This window comes from Schistocerca serialis, chromosome 2 (genome assembly GCF_023864345.2).
Source record: "Schistocerca serialis cubense isolate TAMUIC-IGC-003099 chromosome 2, iqSchSeri2.2, whole genome shotgun sequence".
NCBI classification, from domain to species: Eukaryota; Metazoa; Arthropoda; class Insecta; order Orthoptera; family Acrididae; genus Schistocerca; species Schistocerca serialis.
Window position 1 is genome coordinate 1,028,311,623 of NC_064639.1, and position 16,958 is coordinate 1,028,328,580.

The window sequence follows — 16,958 nt, forward strand, 5'->3', positions numbered from 1 at the left end:
CGCCATCTTAGCATCAACTGACGCTGACGCCTAGTCAACAGCGCCTCAAGTGAACAAATGCACAACTAAATGAAACTTTATAGCTCCCTTAATTCGCCGACAGATAGTGCTTAGCTCTGCCTTTTGTCGTTGCAGAGTTTTAAATTCCTAAAGTTGTGGTATTCTTTTTGAATCACCCTGTATTATGTGTGATAGCTAATCACATGCAAATCCTGGTCCGCATGAGTAAGTCTGCAGTGAATTATATGACTCGGAGTGTCGTCATTCTGTTTGTACATGAAAATATCAAGAAATGGGAGCTTTTCATCACTCTCCACTGAATTTACACATCCACAAATCATAAAACAAGACCTTTACAAATTTATTGACAGATATAAATCTGCTTTTATTTATCACATTTGAATCATCTGCATTTACATGCACCAAATAACTTTTTAAATGATTAAGTAACAAAATCTTCACTAAATTAACCATAGCAATTAACCTATTAGTAATTGTGAGCTGCAGTGTGGCTTGGAAAAATCAAAAAGGAGTTCTGGGCTACTAAGCAAATACTGTTGTTTTGTTTTACACTATAACACAAAGAACTTTATTCCAACATTTAGCAGCAGTTCTAGAATACAATGTATTTACCTTCTTAACTTCGTATTCTGGATTCAGTTTTAAATGGTAAATGAGTTCATCCTCATTTAATATTCTTCTATATGCTGTGTCTCTTGACAGCAATGTAACATGGATTTTGGAATCATTTCTTTTATACTGTGGAATATGTAACCGATGTAGGATATGCTTAGAAAATGCATGGAACAAACCACTTTTTTCACAGCCCCATATCTGGAAATTTTTGAAGTAACCATTTTAAGGGAATAAACAGACATTTACAAAAAATTACATTTTAACATGCACACTTTATGAGTAATATGTTGCATCATGACTCCGTCATGTGGAATGAATTGCTCTTGTGATGCTCAACAGAATAACATCATACAGCCTGAAGCCCCAAAACTGTTTCAGTAGATGGTGTCTTCAGAATGCAAGAGCATTTATCCAGGAAGCTGACAAAGTGGAAGAAGCTTCTAGCCAGTGCCTCTGACAGAGGAAGCTGGGCACATATGACTGCTCTGGCTAGGCTCCTTTAGGAACAGACTAAACAAGAAGAGCATAACAGATCAAGTCATTGCTGCCCAGTGGTGACACTTAGCTGCTATGGCCTGTTGTCTCTTCTGGGTTGGGGGTGTTGTTGTTGGAGAAATACTTGCCAGGAGACACACGTAAACACTAATCCCCCTCCCCCACACACACAAAATCAGATCCTCACCTGAGATGCGCTCAGATGTTCTCAAATACTCACCAACATTTTCTGTAAATGATCGTATAGAGCCTGTATGTGACTGTATAGAGCCCACTCTCCCTGTGACTTTTGAGGTGGAGACTACTGCAGCACCAGATGTAGTATACAGTTACCGAGCAATGTCTTCATCTGCAGTAGTAGCAGGCAACCACCTGAGCTGTGGACAGTATGCAGACAACTTGACTTCTTCATGCCACTGGGGCTCCCACTAGGTGACTACCTCCTGCTGGCTACCACGTCTCTAGTGGGACACATCTTCAAGCTTGGGCTGGGGGCAGCCTGGTCCCTCTGTTGCTGTACACTGGTCCCTAAAGGCTTCCATCAGCACTGATCACCACGCAGAGCAGCCCTGTGGGTGCCATTAAAGTTGGTACGCTGCTTGAGGTGGTGGAAATAGCATTTTTAGTGGACATGGGATCTCATTTGTCAGTAGTGAGTCTGGACCCCTTATGTAAGAAAAGACTGAAATTTCCCACAGTATAGATTAATTGGAGTAGGTGACAATGAAGTGGCAACACTAGTCAATTTTTGTACTGAAGCAAGAAATTTTTGAGAGCATATGGAAGTATCACATCATCAGCAAGGAGTACTGCACAGTCCTCAGGTTGAATTTCTTGAATGAGCATCACGCAAAAACTGATCTTTTGCAGCACACAGTCAAACTCGATAGAACATTGTTTTGACGGGGGGAGGCTGCGGCAGAAGATACACTGGCACGAGGTTCTCATACCATGAAGGTGGAACTGATTAAAATGCATACACAAAAATTAAGATCCAGTTCACATGATAAAGTGCTGAAAGGTACAGGAAAACTACTCTGGGGAAACATAAGAACTTCTCTACCGAGTGATATTTTGTGTGTTATAGACCCATAGGGACGCAATGACTGTTCGGATATGTTGCATTATACATAGCAGTGTGAGACACATGTAGGATGTGTATGGAGGTATACATTACGAATAATTTTGGCATTGACAAAGTGGTTCTACCAAAGGGGTTGTTGATAGTCAATTCAAGTGTCCTAAATGAGGATGATTTAGAGAGGTCAAGTGTGGACCTCTGCCATTAGCAAACCATCAGTTCATCTGCATTATGTGAAAAGTACAGCATTTCAAACAGGAAACTCCAGATATAAATTTCAAAAATGTAAGAAAGCACAGATTGCTACTTACCATAAGGGAGACACATCAAGTTGCAGACACGCATAATTGTCTTTAAATTGTGCCTGCTGCAATTTGACTTGTCTTCTTTACAGTAAGTAGCAATCTGTCTTTTCCCACATTGTTGTTAAGGTATAGCATTTTAAAGGGAAAGAGTTTTTTAAGGAATGCACTGCCATTTGACTGTTTTACTGTTTATTTTAGTACAACCCAGGTTTCAGCCTTTTATGCCATTTTCAAGTATTTGCCAAAAGTAAAAATTGCATACAGTAAGACCACATGAAATTTCGAAAGATGGGTGGGGGTAGGGGTCCATGGTGGATAGGGAACGTTAGACTACAGTCACAGTGCAATATTTATCAGATAGAGTTAAAGTAGAAAAACATATAGTAATCATACTATGCGTATGGAAACGTAAGACTGCATTACACTTGTATAAAACAGAGTAGTTGCACCTTAGTAGGAAAAGCACTTAATGAAAGCCACTCTGGTATTACAAAGCATAAGAAGATTAGTGTACAACCTATCTGAATCACAATAGATACAGATCTTATTTATTACAAGGATATTGACAAAGCACAAGGAAATGACGGAATTTCCAGCATATTCAATTAAGCATGACTTGACTTAGATGCTATTTATACCAAACTTGCTGCATATTTGGATTGTGGACATAAGTACAATAGAGAGGAGTAGGAGGATGGCGAGTAGGAAAGACATGGAGTGAAGAGGTGACAGGGGGGCGTGTGGGTGGGGGTGGGGGCATGCATGTGTAACACAATTCATGAATAAAAAGTATATAACAGCTGCAATATGCCTGCAGTGTAAGCCTGTTTTTACTGAATATGATGTGCTCCCATGAGTTAAGCATCCTGCAATATATGTTAAAGACATAAAATGTAAGTACATATTTCATAATTGTACACCTATTTACATTCATTGTTTAAGACATTTTACATCTTTTGAAATTTCATGTGGTTTTACTGTATGCAATTTTTGCTTTTAGCATATACTTGAAAATGGCATAAAAGGTCGAAACCTGGGTTTAACTTAAATGAACAATAAAACAGTCAAATGGTGGTGTGTTCCTTTAACGAATATTGTACGACAGTTGCTCAGCAACATCAAAAACTGTTATTCATAAAAGTTTGTAGACATTGTGACACAATAAAAGATCCTGACAGAAAACAATCCTCCTGTCTATAAGAAACTGTATAGAATACCTCCAGCACTTGCAATCAATAATGGAGGAATTGAAGAGAGTGGGTAGCATCTGTTATCATCATGCTTAAAAACTCATTGGATGGGTCAAGGAAATACAGGGTCTCTTGTGATACTGTTATTTAAATGCCAGAACTGTGACGGATGCATATCTGATACTGAATATCATGAAAACATTGTAAAAGCTGGGCCAAAGCAGGTGTTTTCAACAATAGTTCTGAAAAGAGGTTACCACTAGTTAAAAGTAGTGCCTGAGGACTGACTAAAGACTGCATTTACTGTCCCATGGGAGCATTACCAGTTTCAGTGGATGCCTTTTGGACATAAGAATGCACCGGTCACATTTGAGAGATTATTAGACTGAGTGTTGAGGGGATTAAAACTACATCAGTGTATTGTCTACTTACATGATGTTGTTTTTTACAAGGATCTGAAGGATCACATGCAGTGGCTGGAAGAAGTGCTTAAGAGGTTGCAATAATCACACTTAACATTAAGTATTGAAAAGTGTCACTCTCCATTGGCAGAAGGAAGTTATTTAGGCCACATAATTAGTCACAATGTCTTGGTGATTTCACACTACCATAGACTAAGAGGCAACTGCTGTCATTTTTAGGGTATTGCCATTTTTCTCCAATGTTTTCCAGTGGTAAAAGGACTGACAGTAGTTCCATCTTTCCAGGGTACACCCAATTGTGTTTTCTCCACAGAAATAATTCATGGAAGTTACTTCCATGTTGTTGTTGTTGTTGTTGTTGTTGTTGTGTTGTGGTCTTCAGTCCGGAGACTGGTTTGATGCAGCTCTCCATGCTATTCTATCCTGTGCAAGCTTCTTCATCTCCCAGTACCTACTGCAACCTACATCCTTCTGAATCTGCTTAGTGTATTCATCTCTTGGTCTCCCTCTATGATTTTTACCTTCCACGCTGCCCTCCAATACTAAATTGGTGATCCCTTGATGCCTCAGAACATGTCCTACCAACCGATCCCTTCTTCTAGTCAAGTTGTGCCACAAACTTCTCTTCTCCCCAATCCTATTCAGTACCTCCTCATTAGTTATGTGATCTACCCATCCAATCTTCAGCATTCTTCTGTAGCACCACATTTCGAAAGCTTCTATTCTCTTCTTGTCCAAACTATTTATCGTCCATGTTTCACTTCCATACATGGCCACACTCCATACAAATACTTTCAAAAATGACTTCCTTACACTTAAATCTATATTCGATGTTAACACATTTCTCTTCTGCAGAAACGCTTTCCTTGCCATTGCCAGTCTACATTTTATATCCTCTCTACTTCGACCATCATCAGTTATTTTGCTCCCCAAATAGCAAAACTCCTTTATTACTTTAAGTGTCTCATTTCCTAATCTAATTCCCTCAGCATCGCCCGACTTAATTCGACTACATTCCATTATCCTCATTTTGCTTCTGTTGATGTTTATCTTATATCCTCCTTTCAAAACACTATCCATTCCGTTCAACTGCTCTTCCAAGTCCTTTGCTGTCTCTGACAGAATTACAATGTCATCGGCAAACCTCAAAGTTTTTATTTCTTCTCCATGGATTTTAATACCTACTCTGAATTTTTCTTTTGTTTCCTTCACTGCTTGCTCAATATAAAGATTGAATAACATCGGGATAGGCTACAACCCTGTCTCACTCCCTTCCCAACCACTGCCTCCCTTTCATGTCCCTCGACTCTTGCAACTGCCACCTGGTTTCTGTAGAAATTGTAAATAGCCTGTCATTCCCTGTATTTTACCCCTGCCACCTTCACAATTTGAAAGAGCGTATTCCACTCAACATTGTCAAATGCGTTCTCTAAGTCTACAAATGCTAGAATCGTAGGTTTGCCTTTCCTTAATCTAGCTTCTAAGATAAGTTGTAGGGTCAGTATTGCCTTAGGGTCAGTATTGCCTCACGTGTTCCAATATTTCTACGGAATCCAAACTGATCATCCCCGAGGTCGGCTTCTACCAGTTTTTCCATTCGTCTGTAAAGAATTCGCATTAGTATTTTGCAGCTGTGGCTTATTAAACTGATTGTTCAGTAATTTTCACATCTGTCAACACCTGCTTTCTTTGGGATTGGAATTATTATATTCTTCTTGAACTCTGAGGGTATTTCGCCTGTCTCATACATCTTGCTCACCAGATGGTAGAGTTTCGTCAGGACTGGCTCTCCCAAGGCCGTCAGTAGTTCTAATGGAATGTTGTCTACTCCCGGGGCCTTGTTTCGACTCAGGTCTTTCAGTGCTCTGTCAAACTCTTCACGCAGTATCATATCTCCAAATTCATCTTCATTTACATCCTCTTCCATTTCCATAATATTGTCCTCAAGTACATCGACCTTGTATAGACCCTCTATATACTCTTCCACCTTTCTGCTTTCCCTTCTTTGCTTAGAACTGGGTTTTCCATCTGAGCTCTTGATATTCATACAAGTGGTTCTCTTTTCTCCAAAGGTCTCTTTAATTTTCCTTTAGGCAGTATTTATCTTACCCCTAGTGAGATAAGCCTCTACAACCTTACATTTGTCCTCCAGCCATCCCTGCTTAGCCATTTTGCACTTCCTGTCAATCTCATTTTTGAGACATTTGTATTCCTTTTTGCCCGCTTCATTTACTGCATTTTTATATTTTCTCCTTTCATCAATTAAATTCTATATTTCTTCTGTTATCCAACGAGTTCTACTAGCCCTTGTCTTTTTACCGACTTGATCCTCTGCTGCCTTCACTACTTCATCCCTCAAAGCCACCCATTCTTCTTCTACTGTATTTCTTTCCCCCATTCCTGTCAATTGTTCCGTTATGCTCTCCCTGAAACTCTGTATAACCTCTGGTTTAGTCAGTTTATCCAGGTCCCATCTCCTTAAATTCCCACCTTTTTGCAGTTTCTTCAGTTTTAATCTACAGTTCATAACCAATAGATTGTGGTCAGAGTCCACATCTGCCCCTGGAAATGTCTTACAATTTAAAACCTGGTTCCTAAATCTCTGTCTTACCATTATATAATCTATCTGAAACCTGTCAATATCTCCAGGGTTCTTCCACGTATACAACCTTCTTTCATGATTCTTGAACCAAGTGTCAGCTATGGCTAAGTTGTGCTCTGTGCAAAATTCTACCAAGCGGCTTCCTCTTTCATTTCTTAGCCCCAATCCAGATTCACCTACTACATTTCCTTCTCTCCCTTTTCCTACTACCGAATTCCAGTCACCCATCACTATTAAATTTTTGTCTCCTTTCACTATCTGAATAATTTCTTTGACTTCATCATACATTTCTTCAATTTCTTCGTCATCTGCAGAGCTAGTTGGCATATAAACTTGTACTACTGTAGCAGGCGTGGGCTTCGTGTCTATCTTGGCCACAATAATGCGTTCACTATGCTGTTTGTAGTAGCTTACCCGCACTCCTATTTTCCTATTCATTATTAAACCTACTCCTGCATCACCCCTATTTGATTTTGTATTTATGATCCTGTATTCGCCTGACCAAAAGTCTTGTTCCTCCTGCCACCAAACTTCACTAATTCCCAAAATATCTAACTTTAACCTATCCATTTCCCTTTTTAAATTTTCTAACCTACCTGCCCGATTAAGGGATCTGACATTCCACGCTCCGATCCGTAGAACGCCATTTTTCTTTCTCCTGATAACGACGTCCTCTTGAGTAGTCCCCGCCATCCGAATGGGGGACTATTTTACCTCCGGAATATTTTACCCAAGAGGACGCCATCATCATTTAACCATACAGTAAAGCTGCATGCCCTCGGGAAAAATTACGGCTGTAGTTTCCCCTTGCTTTCAGCCGTTCGCAGTACCAGCACAGCAAGGCCGTTTTGGTTAGTGTTACAAGGCCAGATCAGTCAATCATCCAAACTGTTGCCCCTGCAACTACTGAAAAGGCTGCTGCCCCTCTTCAGGAACCACGCATTTGTCTGGCCTCTCAACAGATACCCCTCCGTTCTGGTTGCACCTACGGTACGGCTATCTGTATCGCTGAGGCACGCAAGCTTCCCCACCAACGGCAAGGTCCATGGTTCACGGGGGGGAGGATTGGTTGGTTGGTTGGTTGGTTGGTTTGGGGAAGGAGACCAGACAGTGTGGTCATCGGTCTCATCGGATTAGGGAAGGAAGTCGGCCGTGCCCTTTCAGAGGAACCATCCCGACATTTGCCTGGAGTGATTTAGGGAAATCACGGAAAACCTAAATCAGGATGGCCGGACGCGGGATTGAACCGTCGTCCTCCCGAATGTGAGTCCAGTGTCTAACCACTGCGCCACCTCGCTCGGTCACGGGGGGAGGACTTCCATGTCATGTTAGGTTATGCAATTATTATAGGAAATTCGTCAAAGGGTTTGCTGACAGTGCTAGATTATGAACTTATTTGTTGATGATACTAGACCATTAACACATTTGTTGATGAAGGATGAGAAATTTCAGTGGTTGGCTGACAGTCAATATTTCTTTGAGTGATTGAAAAGCACGTGACATCTAGCCCTCTGTTTATTATTTCTGAATTATGAAAAAGAGTCTGTCTTGTCCTGTGACATGAGCAACCAGGCTGTGGGATGCTTTCTGACTCAGAAAATAGACAATAATGAGACCCTAGCAGTATAGGCATCAAGGCAATTAAGTAAAGCAGAACAGAATTACTAAGCTACAGAGGAGGAGATGCTGAGATTAATCTACAGTACCACTTACTTTCGTTTTTACCTGTATGGCAGGAAATACAAAGTTATTACAGACCAAGCTGTATTAAAGTAGATATTAGGTCTAAGAGATCCATCAAGCAGGTTGACTTGATGGGTATTAAAATTAAGTGAAATTGATTCTGAAGTAGTCTACAAGTTCAGCAGGATGCATGACAATGCGGATGGGTTGATCAGGATAACCGGGGTCGTAAAGGTGCTTGGCCAGAGAACTGCAAAGTAGCAGGAGGCGCAAACCAGCTGTTCAAAACACAACCACAGTTTGTTATGTGCAATGGGCTACTATGCAGGGCAACAAGTTCAGGTCACGCATCGAGGTACCTGCAGTACTGAAGGAAGAAGTATTGAAAAGAGGCCACAAGATACAATGTGTTAGCAGGACATGGAGGGTGAAGGATAACAGACCTTGAAATAGCTGAACAGTTTTGGTGGAGAATGTGAAGACACCATGTTGAAAATTATGTCAAGAATTGCATACCATGTGTGCAATGTGCCACTTTTAGCCATAAACAACTACCACTTTGAAGGTATCCAGAGGCATCTAAGCTATTTGAAATGATAGGGTGACAGTTTATAACCACTGAAACTGACACTGGTGGGTAACTGCTGTGTGTAAACCATCTCAGTCTACTTTTCACAGTATGCTGCAATGATTTCCATCCAAATCAACAAACTAGTACAATAGCACAAGCAATAGTGAACAACTGGTTGTTGAAGTTTGGCATACCTGACATAATAAGTATTGATCAGAGCACCATCTTCATGTCCAAACTAATTAAGCAATTGTGTCATCTATTACAAATCCAAAATTTAATAACCTTCCACCCTCAGGCAAATGGGAGGCCTGAGCATGTTCACCCTACTCCCAGCAAAATGTTATGTTTTATGTGAATAGTCACAACAATGAATGGGACATTTATCTATCTATGTAGTAGCTGTGTACAACTCAAAAGTGCACAACAATCTTAGGCCCTTGCCATATGAGGTGGTATATGGTAGAATGATGCCATCGCTTTTAAAAGTTATCAAATCCAAGATTGGGAAAAATGGGGAATCAATAAACGTTTTGGAAAAATGCTAAAGGATGTATGGAGTGGGTGAAGTAGGCACATACTAAAACCTGGTCTGGACTGGAATGGTGGGGTTAAAGGGACCAGACAACAAGGTCATCAGTCCCTTTATCCTATATGGCTCAAGCTGAGAACGTAGGAAAGACACAGAAGACAAATCCTGATGAAACCAATTGTAACCGAGAATCAATAAAACCAAGAAAACGAAGCAAGTAAAAGTGAGAAGGGGTAAAAGATTGAAAGTGGGTAAGTTGCTCTGCCCAGAAGCAGTTGGAGGCCCCAGGGACATTTTATGCGATGAGAGATACACCTGCATAGGCAAGCTGATAAAATATCTGGAAAGAGAACAATGATGACAAGACAGTAAATTGACAGACATAAAAGAATATGAGGAATTAAAAGGTGGAAACACTAGAAGCCAGGCTGGACCTCTGTGAAATCAGATCAGTTAGTTTGGCATCATCCGCTAGCACCAGATGCAGTGTGTCAGCAAGTTTAAAGTTAAGGTGGCCGAACTGGGGCAATTGATTAGGACGTGGGGCCACCATCAGATGGGCACCACACTGACAGTGGGATGGATCCTCATGTCATTGGGTGTAGGTCACCCAAGTATGGCCAAAGTGAAGTTGACAGAGAACGACAGAGCCCCTGTGAGAACCATAAAGGAAAGAGCCACATGGCCATGGTCCCCTTTACTGCTCACATTTTGTTTAGAGAAACCATGTCACATCAATTAGTGCTCAAAGCCCCCAACAATTGATGGCTTAGAGAGTCAACAGAAGGTCCAGTTCTAGTACCCCACTTCCAAAGTCAGCCTCCAGTAGGCAACATGGCCAACAGGTCAGCATGTTCATCACTGGTATACCAATGTGACCTCGGGTCCAGACAAAGATGACTGACCATCCAGCTTGATGGAGATCAGAAAGGAGATTCTGGACAGTCACAACCAAGGGGTGTTGAGGGTAGCCCTGGTTGATAGTCTGAAGACTACTCAGGGATTAAGCATTACTCGCAGGTGCAAGAATGAATGTGACTGAGGGCTTGAGCGATGGCCACCAATCCAGCAGTGAATACACTATCCATCTGACAAGGAAAGTTGTTCACCTCAACTTGCATGTGTGCGGACAAAACTGATTCATTCGTTGACCCTAAAGCCATCAGTTTCTACAATTTCTGACTCTGCCAGACTCTTTTGGTCAAAAGGATAGATGGAGACAGACCCAAGGAAGGGATACACACCATGATGGCATACTTGATTGCTCCCTGACAACAGGCGACAGTGGGCGAAATTAGAGTTCATAGCAGAGACAAGTTTTGCGAACTGCAGTCGAGACTTCAGGCCTGGGCTGTTGTAGTAGAAGCTGGATCTCCCTACTAGGAAAAATAACATGGTGGTTTGGATGCTCAGAGGTGAACTGAATGTGTACTACACAGCTGAGCAGTAGTTGTTGGCATCTGATCTGTAGTGGAGGGACCCCGGACTGTGAGAGTAGGCCATTCACAAGGATGGTTCAAAAGACACATGTCAGCAAGTCAGATACCACAATGGTCTACGGGTCCAACATTTGCAATGCTGCTGAGCCATATGCCATGCTCCCAAATCAAGATGGGACAGGACAGGGCTTTGTAAAGCTGCAAAGGTGTAGAGCTGATTTCACCGCCACTGGTGTTACTGAGGCAGCGAATGGTATTAAGTATGTTTGCTTAAGTTGGTGAAGATGGGGAAGCCACATGAACCATGAATTGAAGACCAGTCTGAGAAAGTGATACGACTCCAACACATTAAGCAATTGGTCACAAAGGTAGAATTCCGGTTGTGAATGGACTTACAATGGTGACAGCAGTGCAAGATGCAAGACTTGGTGGCTGAAACCAAGAAGCTATGGGTCAGAGCCCAAGACTGCACATGGTGTCCACCAACACTCACAGTGGAGGAGCAATAGGAATTGAAACTGTCAGCATATAGGGAACATGACAATGCAGTCCCCACAGCTGCAGGAATGGTTGAGAGCTACTAGAAAAAGGGGCACACTCAATACATAGCCCTACAGCACACCGTTCTCTTGTGTATGGTGGAAAATGGAAGGGGGGTGGGGGGGGGGGGGGGAGGATACTGTTGGAAGCACCACCTTGAACTCTGAAAATATTGTGCAACAAGAAGTTCCAGACAAAAACTGGGAGCAGACCCTGGAGACCCACTCAAGTAGGGTAATGAGGATGTGATGACATCATGTGGTATCATAAGTCTTCAGCAAATAGCAGAGAACATCAGTGAGGCTAATTAGGTGATATCTTCCTTCTTGAGGGAGAGGGACCTTAACCAGTTTCAGTAGTGGGATAGTAACGCTTTCACGATATGGAGATGGGAACTCACTCTTGCTCCAGGTACATCTTAAAATAGTAAGGACGCGATGTTGGTAATTCACCAATAGGTGTTTCAGCATTTAGCTGCTGTAAATGTGGTCTGGCCTGGAGCTGTGTCAGGGCAAAGTGCTATGGCACTGGAGCATTTCCATCCACTTAACAGAGCATTACATGGTTCCAGGTGATTTGTAGTGTAAAAATATGTGAATTCGTTCCACCTGCTGTTTGAGGACACAAAATGCAGGCTGATAGTTTTCAGACAAAGTGGCTTGAGCATAATGCAGAGCAAAATGTTCAGAGACAGCATTTGGGTCAGTGTAGACTATACCATTCAGGGAGACACCAGGTATACTTGTGGGGGACTGGTGTTTACACAGGCATCAAATTTTACTCAACTTTCCACAAGAGGGGTACACAGTCCAATGGTAGTAACATATTGTTCCAACATTCTTGTAGCTGTTATTTTATTATGTGGCAGACTTGGGCACAGATCTGTTCAAAGACAATGAAGTGCTCCAGCAATGGACATCACTTATGCCGACAATGAAGTGCTCCAGCAATGGACATCACTTATGCCATTGGAGAGACAGTCTGCAATCTCTAATGGCGACAGTGATTTATGAAGTCCACCAAAGTAATGCCTTCCAATAGGGGGGGATTCCGAGGAATGATGGATTGCTAAGTCTGCTGTTGATAGAATGGCTGTGGTTGTGTTGTGGACAGTTAGTTTGATATCCTCCACTAGCAAAAGATGCAGTGTGACAGCAAATTGAAAATTTTGAGGTTTCCACATGGCAGGGTGCTAAGGGCAGTGGCAGAGGCAAAGGGGTCCCAGTCATCATTGCTGAGAGCCCATCTGGGTGGATGCCCAGGCGAGTGATGCTGAGGAAGGGACAGGATGATCATAAAATGATCACTGCCACACAGGTCATATGAACTCTCCAATGGATGGAGGGTAGAAGACAAGGGCTGCAACCGGAAAGATCAGTGGCTGAATAAGATCCATATGCCAGACTGAGTTATGGGAATGGCACCAGTGTTCAAGAGATGAGGATTGAGCTCTTCAAACACAGTTTTGACAGTTTTTCAGTGTCATAATTCCTCACCACAAAATGTTGTGGACAGTGAAGTCACCCTACATGAGGTAGGGTGAGGGAGCTAATAAATCAGTGAAGTCACCAAGTTCTGAGTCACTGTGCCATTGGGAGGGAGATACACATTACAGGCTGTGAAATATAGGGCGTCCTCACATGAACAGCCAAAGCTTCCATTGTCATATCAAGTGGCATGTGTTCACTGTACACACAGTCCAGAATGCACACACAACCACAATCTGACACTATTCCACAGTCAACTCAATTCTTGAAATAGCCTTGATAACCATGGAGGGTAGGATTCACAATGCTGGGAACCAAGTTTCTTGGAGGGCAATGCAGATAGCAGGGGAAGCTTACAAGAAACATTTTAGCTCAGCCAGATGGTGGAGAAAACCACTACAGTTCCACTGGAGAATAATGCAGTCAGTATCCTGATGGGGCATGGAGGGCCCAAGGAGGCAGCTCATGCCCCAGGGTTGTCAGCTGCCACCAGTTGCCAGGATACAGCATAAATACAACATCGGTTCTAATGCAGGTTGTGTGAGGATATCCTGTGCCATTGGGGCCATCTAGGGACTCCACTTCAAGTACAGAGTCAGAACATGTGAGTCCAGTGGCAAAGGAACAACTGGAATCTCCTTTATCTTACAGGACTTCTTTTGTCTGTCTATCTCCTTGGATGACTTTGATTTTGCAAGGGCCTCTCTGCTCTGGTTTCAAGGACAGAGGAAGAATGTGAAACCCTACAACCAGGAACCTGTGGCTACTTCAGCCACTTGCTGGTTGGAGTCCAGGCAGTGAGTACATACAACAACAGAACTTGCAGCACCTGAAGAAGTTGGCTGAGTCGGTCATCAAAACATTGTGAAAATGGAAACAATAACTTAGCAGAATACCTGGAAGCACAATATTAAATTATAAAGCCCCTGACTGGCAGGAAAGAATGGTGCAATGTAATGCTAAGTTACCCAAGTACAGAGTTGGCCAATGTGTCATGTTAGCAAGGCCCTATACACTAAAGGGCAAAATGAAGAAATTTATTATGCACTAGGAGGGCCACATCAAGTCATATACGTGAAGTTGCAATTATCTGTGGAAACTTCCATTGTCCACATAGGATGAGTTAAACCTTCCAAAGGTACCCTAGAAACATTACAGTGCCAGTGCTGTTACCTATCAAGAAGGCTAAAGGTAAGAAGAGAAGGAAGGAAGGAAACAGAAGATAGTGCACAGGAAGTACGGAAGGTGAAGTATGCACTGATGTTGCGCCAGTGAGTATCAAGTTTTACGAAGTATACAGTGCAACTTTGTTGTGAAACACTTTATGGCTACATCATTTTCCTAGTTTAATGGAGTCATTACAATTTGTTATTATAGGGTGGTTCATTCTACATTTTTGTTGTGATTTTTGTGATAGGATTGCTAGATGTTATAGTGGGTAATTCAAATAAGGGTATGCTATGGTAATGGGGTGCACTGTGTGGCAATGAACCACATAACCCACCCTTGAGGAAGGGGGAAGGAAAGAGAAGCAGATTCCTTTCTCCTGTGTGGCACTGACAACAATGATGTTTGCAATTATTCTGATGGCAGTACAGTGGTTTGGAGGAGCAGTAGTGGACACACTACACAATCAACAACTTGGAAGAGGGGTGCTGTTTTCCAGGCACCAATGGGTACTGAAGTTAATTTACACAGTGGGAAGCGAGGAGTAAGTATGGAGGCTCGAGGAGACATTCACCACATTGCATCTTGAAGTCACAGAGAAAAGAATATTAGAGGAGATCCAAGGGGAGTACCAAGGATTGCAGCTCTCATATGGGCATTCCTGGAACAGTTGCACCAAGTGACATATTTTGTACTACACATGTTGCTGTGTCAAAAGAGGATATAGCCAAATGTAAGTGGGGAATTATTGAAGACAGTATTCAGAACAACAGATACTGATGATACCAGGGAATTAAATAGCACTTCTGGGCAAGTGCAAGAGAGAGTGGACAGCAACACAGCAACTGTAGAGTGACATACATGACAACTGCCAAATCTACAGCAAAGCACATTGAATAATACTCAGACAGTACGGGAGTTAAGTATTAAGCTAACAGCATCTATGAAGACAAATATGGGCACAGTCAGCCAAGATTTAGACACAACACAAATCTAACTAAATTTACTAGATGTGAAAATACGGATCACTAGCAAGTTGCATTGGGGATGTAAGAGTGGAAATGACAAGCATTGCAGGAAGTGGTACATCATGCCATACATGGACAATTGAGTTCTACACTGCTACCTTCAAGGTAGTTGCTAGCTGGCCTGTGAAGGGTGCAGTACTGGAAACCCACGCAGGGTTCTCACTTACAATTTGTTTTATCACATGTCAATAACTGAAATTAACACTGACAGGGCCAGACTTCATATATTTCAGTCCCAGTAGCCACTGTTGATACATATTGCGAGCTTTTACAATCCACCCCCATCCAGTAATATGGGGCGCTATGAACAAATACCCACAGGTGAAGAATCAAGAAGTATTGTTAATCTCCAAGGCGAAAGGAAGCTACATACTGATGCCGACGATGCCAAAGGCAAAGAATTACCATATGTCAGTCAAGATGGTCCAGACTGGCACACAAGTATGTGAAACACAGTTGTTTTTACATAAAATAGATGCTGTAGGATGTCAAACTACCAAACAATCAGAATGCTTTGGATTTACTCTCTGCTTACTACAAAGATAGTGATAAAAAAATTCAATGATCATACGGCATTGCTAGCTGCAAGGCCCCATCAGGGGAACTTTGGCCGCTGAATGCGAGTCTTATTTCAGTTGATGCCACATTGGGCGACTCACATGCCCGTGATGATGATGAGAACAACACAACACGCAGTCCGCGAGTGGAGAAAATCTCCAACCCCGCTGAGAATTGAACCTGGGCTCACTGCATGGAGGAAAGCACTTTACCAGTCTGCTAAGCAGGCAAATGGAGATGTTGTTATTGTTGTGGTCTTCAGTCCTGAGACTGGTTTGATGCAGCTCTCCATGCTACTCTATCCTGCGCAAGCTTCTTCATCTCCCAGTACCTACTGCAACCTACGCTCCTTTTGAATCTGCTTAGTGTATTCATCTCTTGGTCTCCCTCTACGATATTTACATCCCACACTGCCCTCCAATACTAAATCGGTGAAACCTTGATGCCTCAGAATATGCCCTACCAACCGATCCCTTCTTCTAGTCAAGTTGTGTCACAAATTTCTCTTCTCTCCAATTCTATTCAATACCTCCTCATTAGTTATGTTATCTATCCATCCAATCTTCAGCATTCTTTTGTAGCACCACATTTCGAAAGCTTCTATTCTCTTCTTGTCTAATCTATTTATCATCCACGTTTCACTTCCATACGTGGGTACACTCCATACAAATACTTTCAGAAATGACTTCCTGACATTTAAATCTAAACTCAATGTTAACAAATTTCTCTTCTTCAGAAATGCTTTCCTTGCCATTGCCAGTCTACATTTTGTATCCTCTCTGCTTAGACCATCATCAGTTATTTTGCTCCCCAAATAGCAAAACTCCTTTATTACTTTAAGTGTCTCATTTCCTAATCTAATTCCCTCAGCATCACCCGATTTAATTCGACTACATTCCATTATCCTCGTTTTGCTTTTGTTGATGTTCATCTTATATCCTCCTTTCAAGACACTATCCATTCCGTTCAACTGCTCTTCCAGGTCCTTTGTTGTCTCTGACAGAATTACAATGTCATTGGCGAACCTCAAAGTTTTAATTCCTTCTCCATGGATTTTAATACCTACTCCATATTTTTCTTTTGTTTCCTTCACTGCTTGCTCAATATACAGATTGAATAACATCGGGGATAGGCTACAACCCTGTCACACTCCCTTCCCAACCACTGCTTCCCTTTCATGCCCGTCGACTCTTATAACTGCCATCTGGTTTCTGTACAAATT

General features: G+C 42.1%; 1 protein-coding gene across 2 annotated transcripts in view; it reads right to left on the minus strand.

Moving 5' to 3' along the window:
• The window catches only part of LOC126458448 (EGF domain-specific O-linked N-acetylglucosamine transferase), a 146,212-nt gene that overhangs the window by 45,496 nt on the left and 83,758 nt on the right, over positions 1–16,958 (minus strand). For both annotated transcript variants that reach the window (XM_050095512.1, XM_050095511.1), the window contains exon 7: positions 634–834. In XM_050095512.1, coding sequence (XP_049951469.1) covers positions 634–834 — 201 coding nt within the window. The remainder of the gene's footprint in view (positions 1–633; positions 835–16,958) is intronic.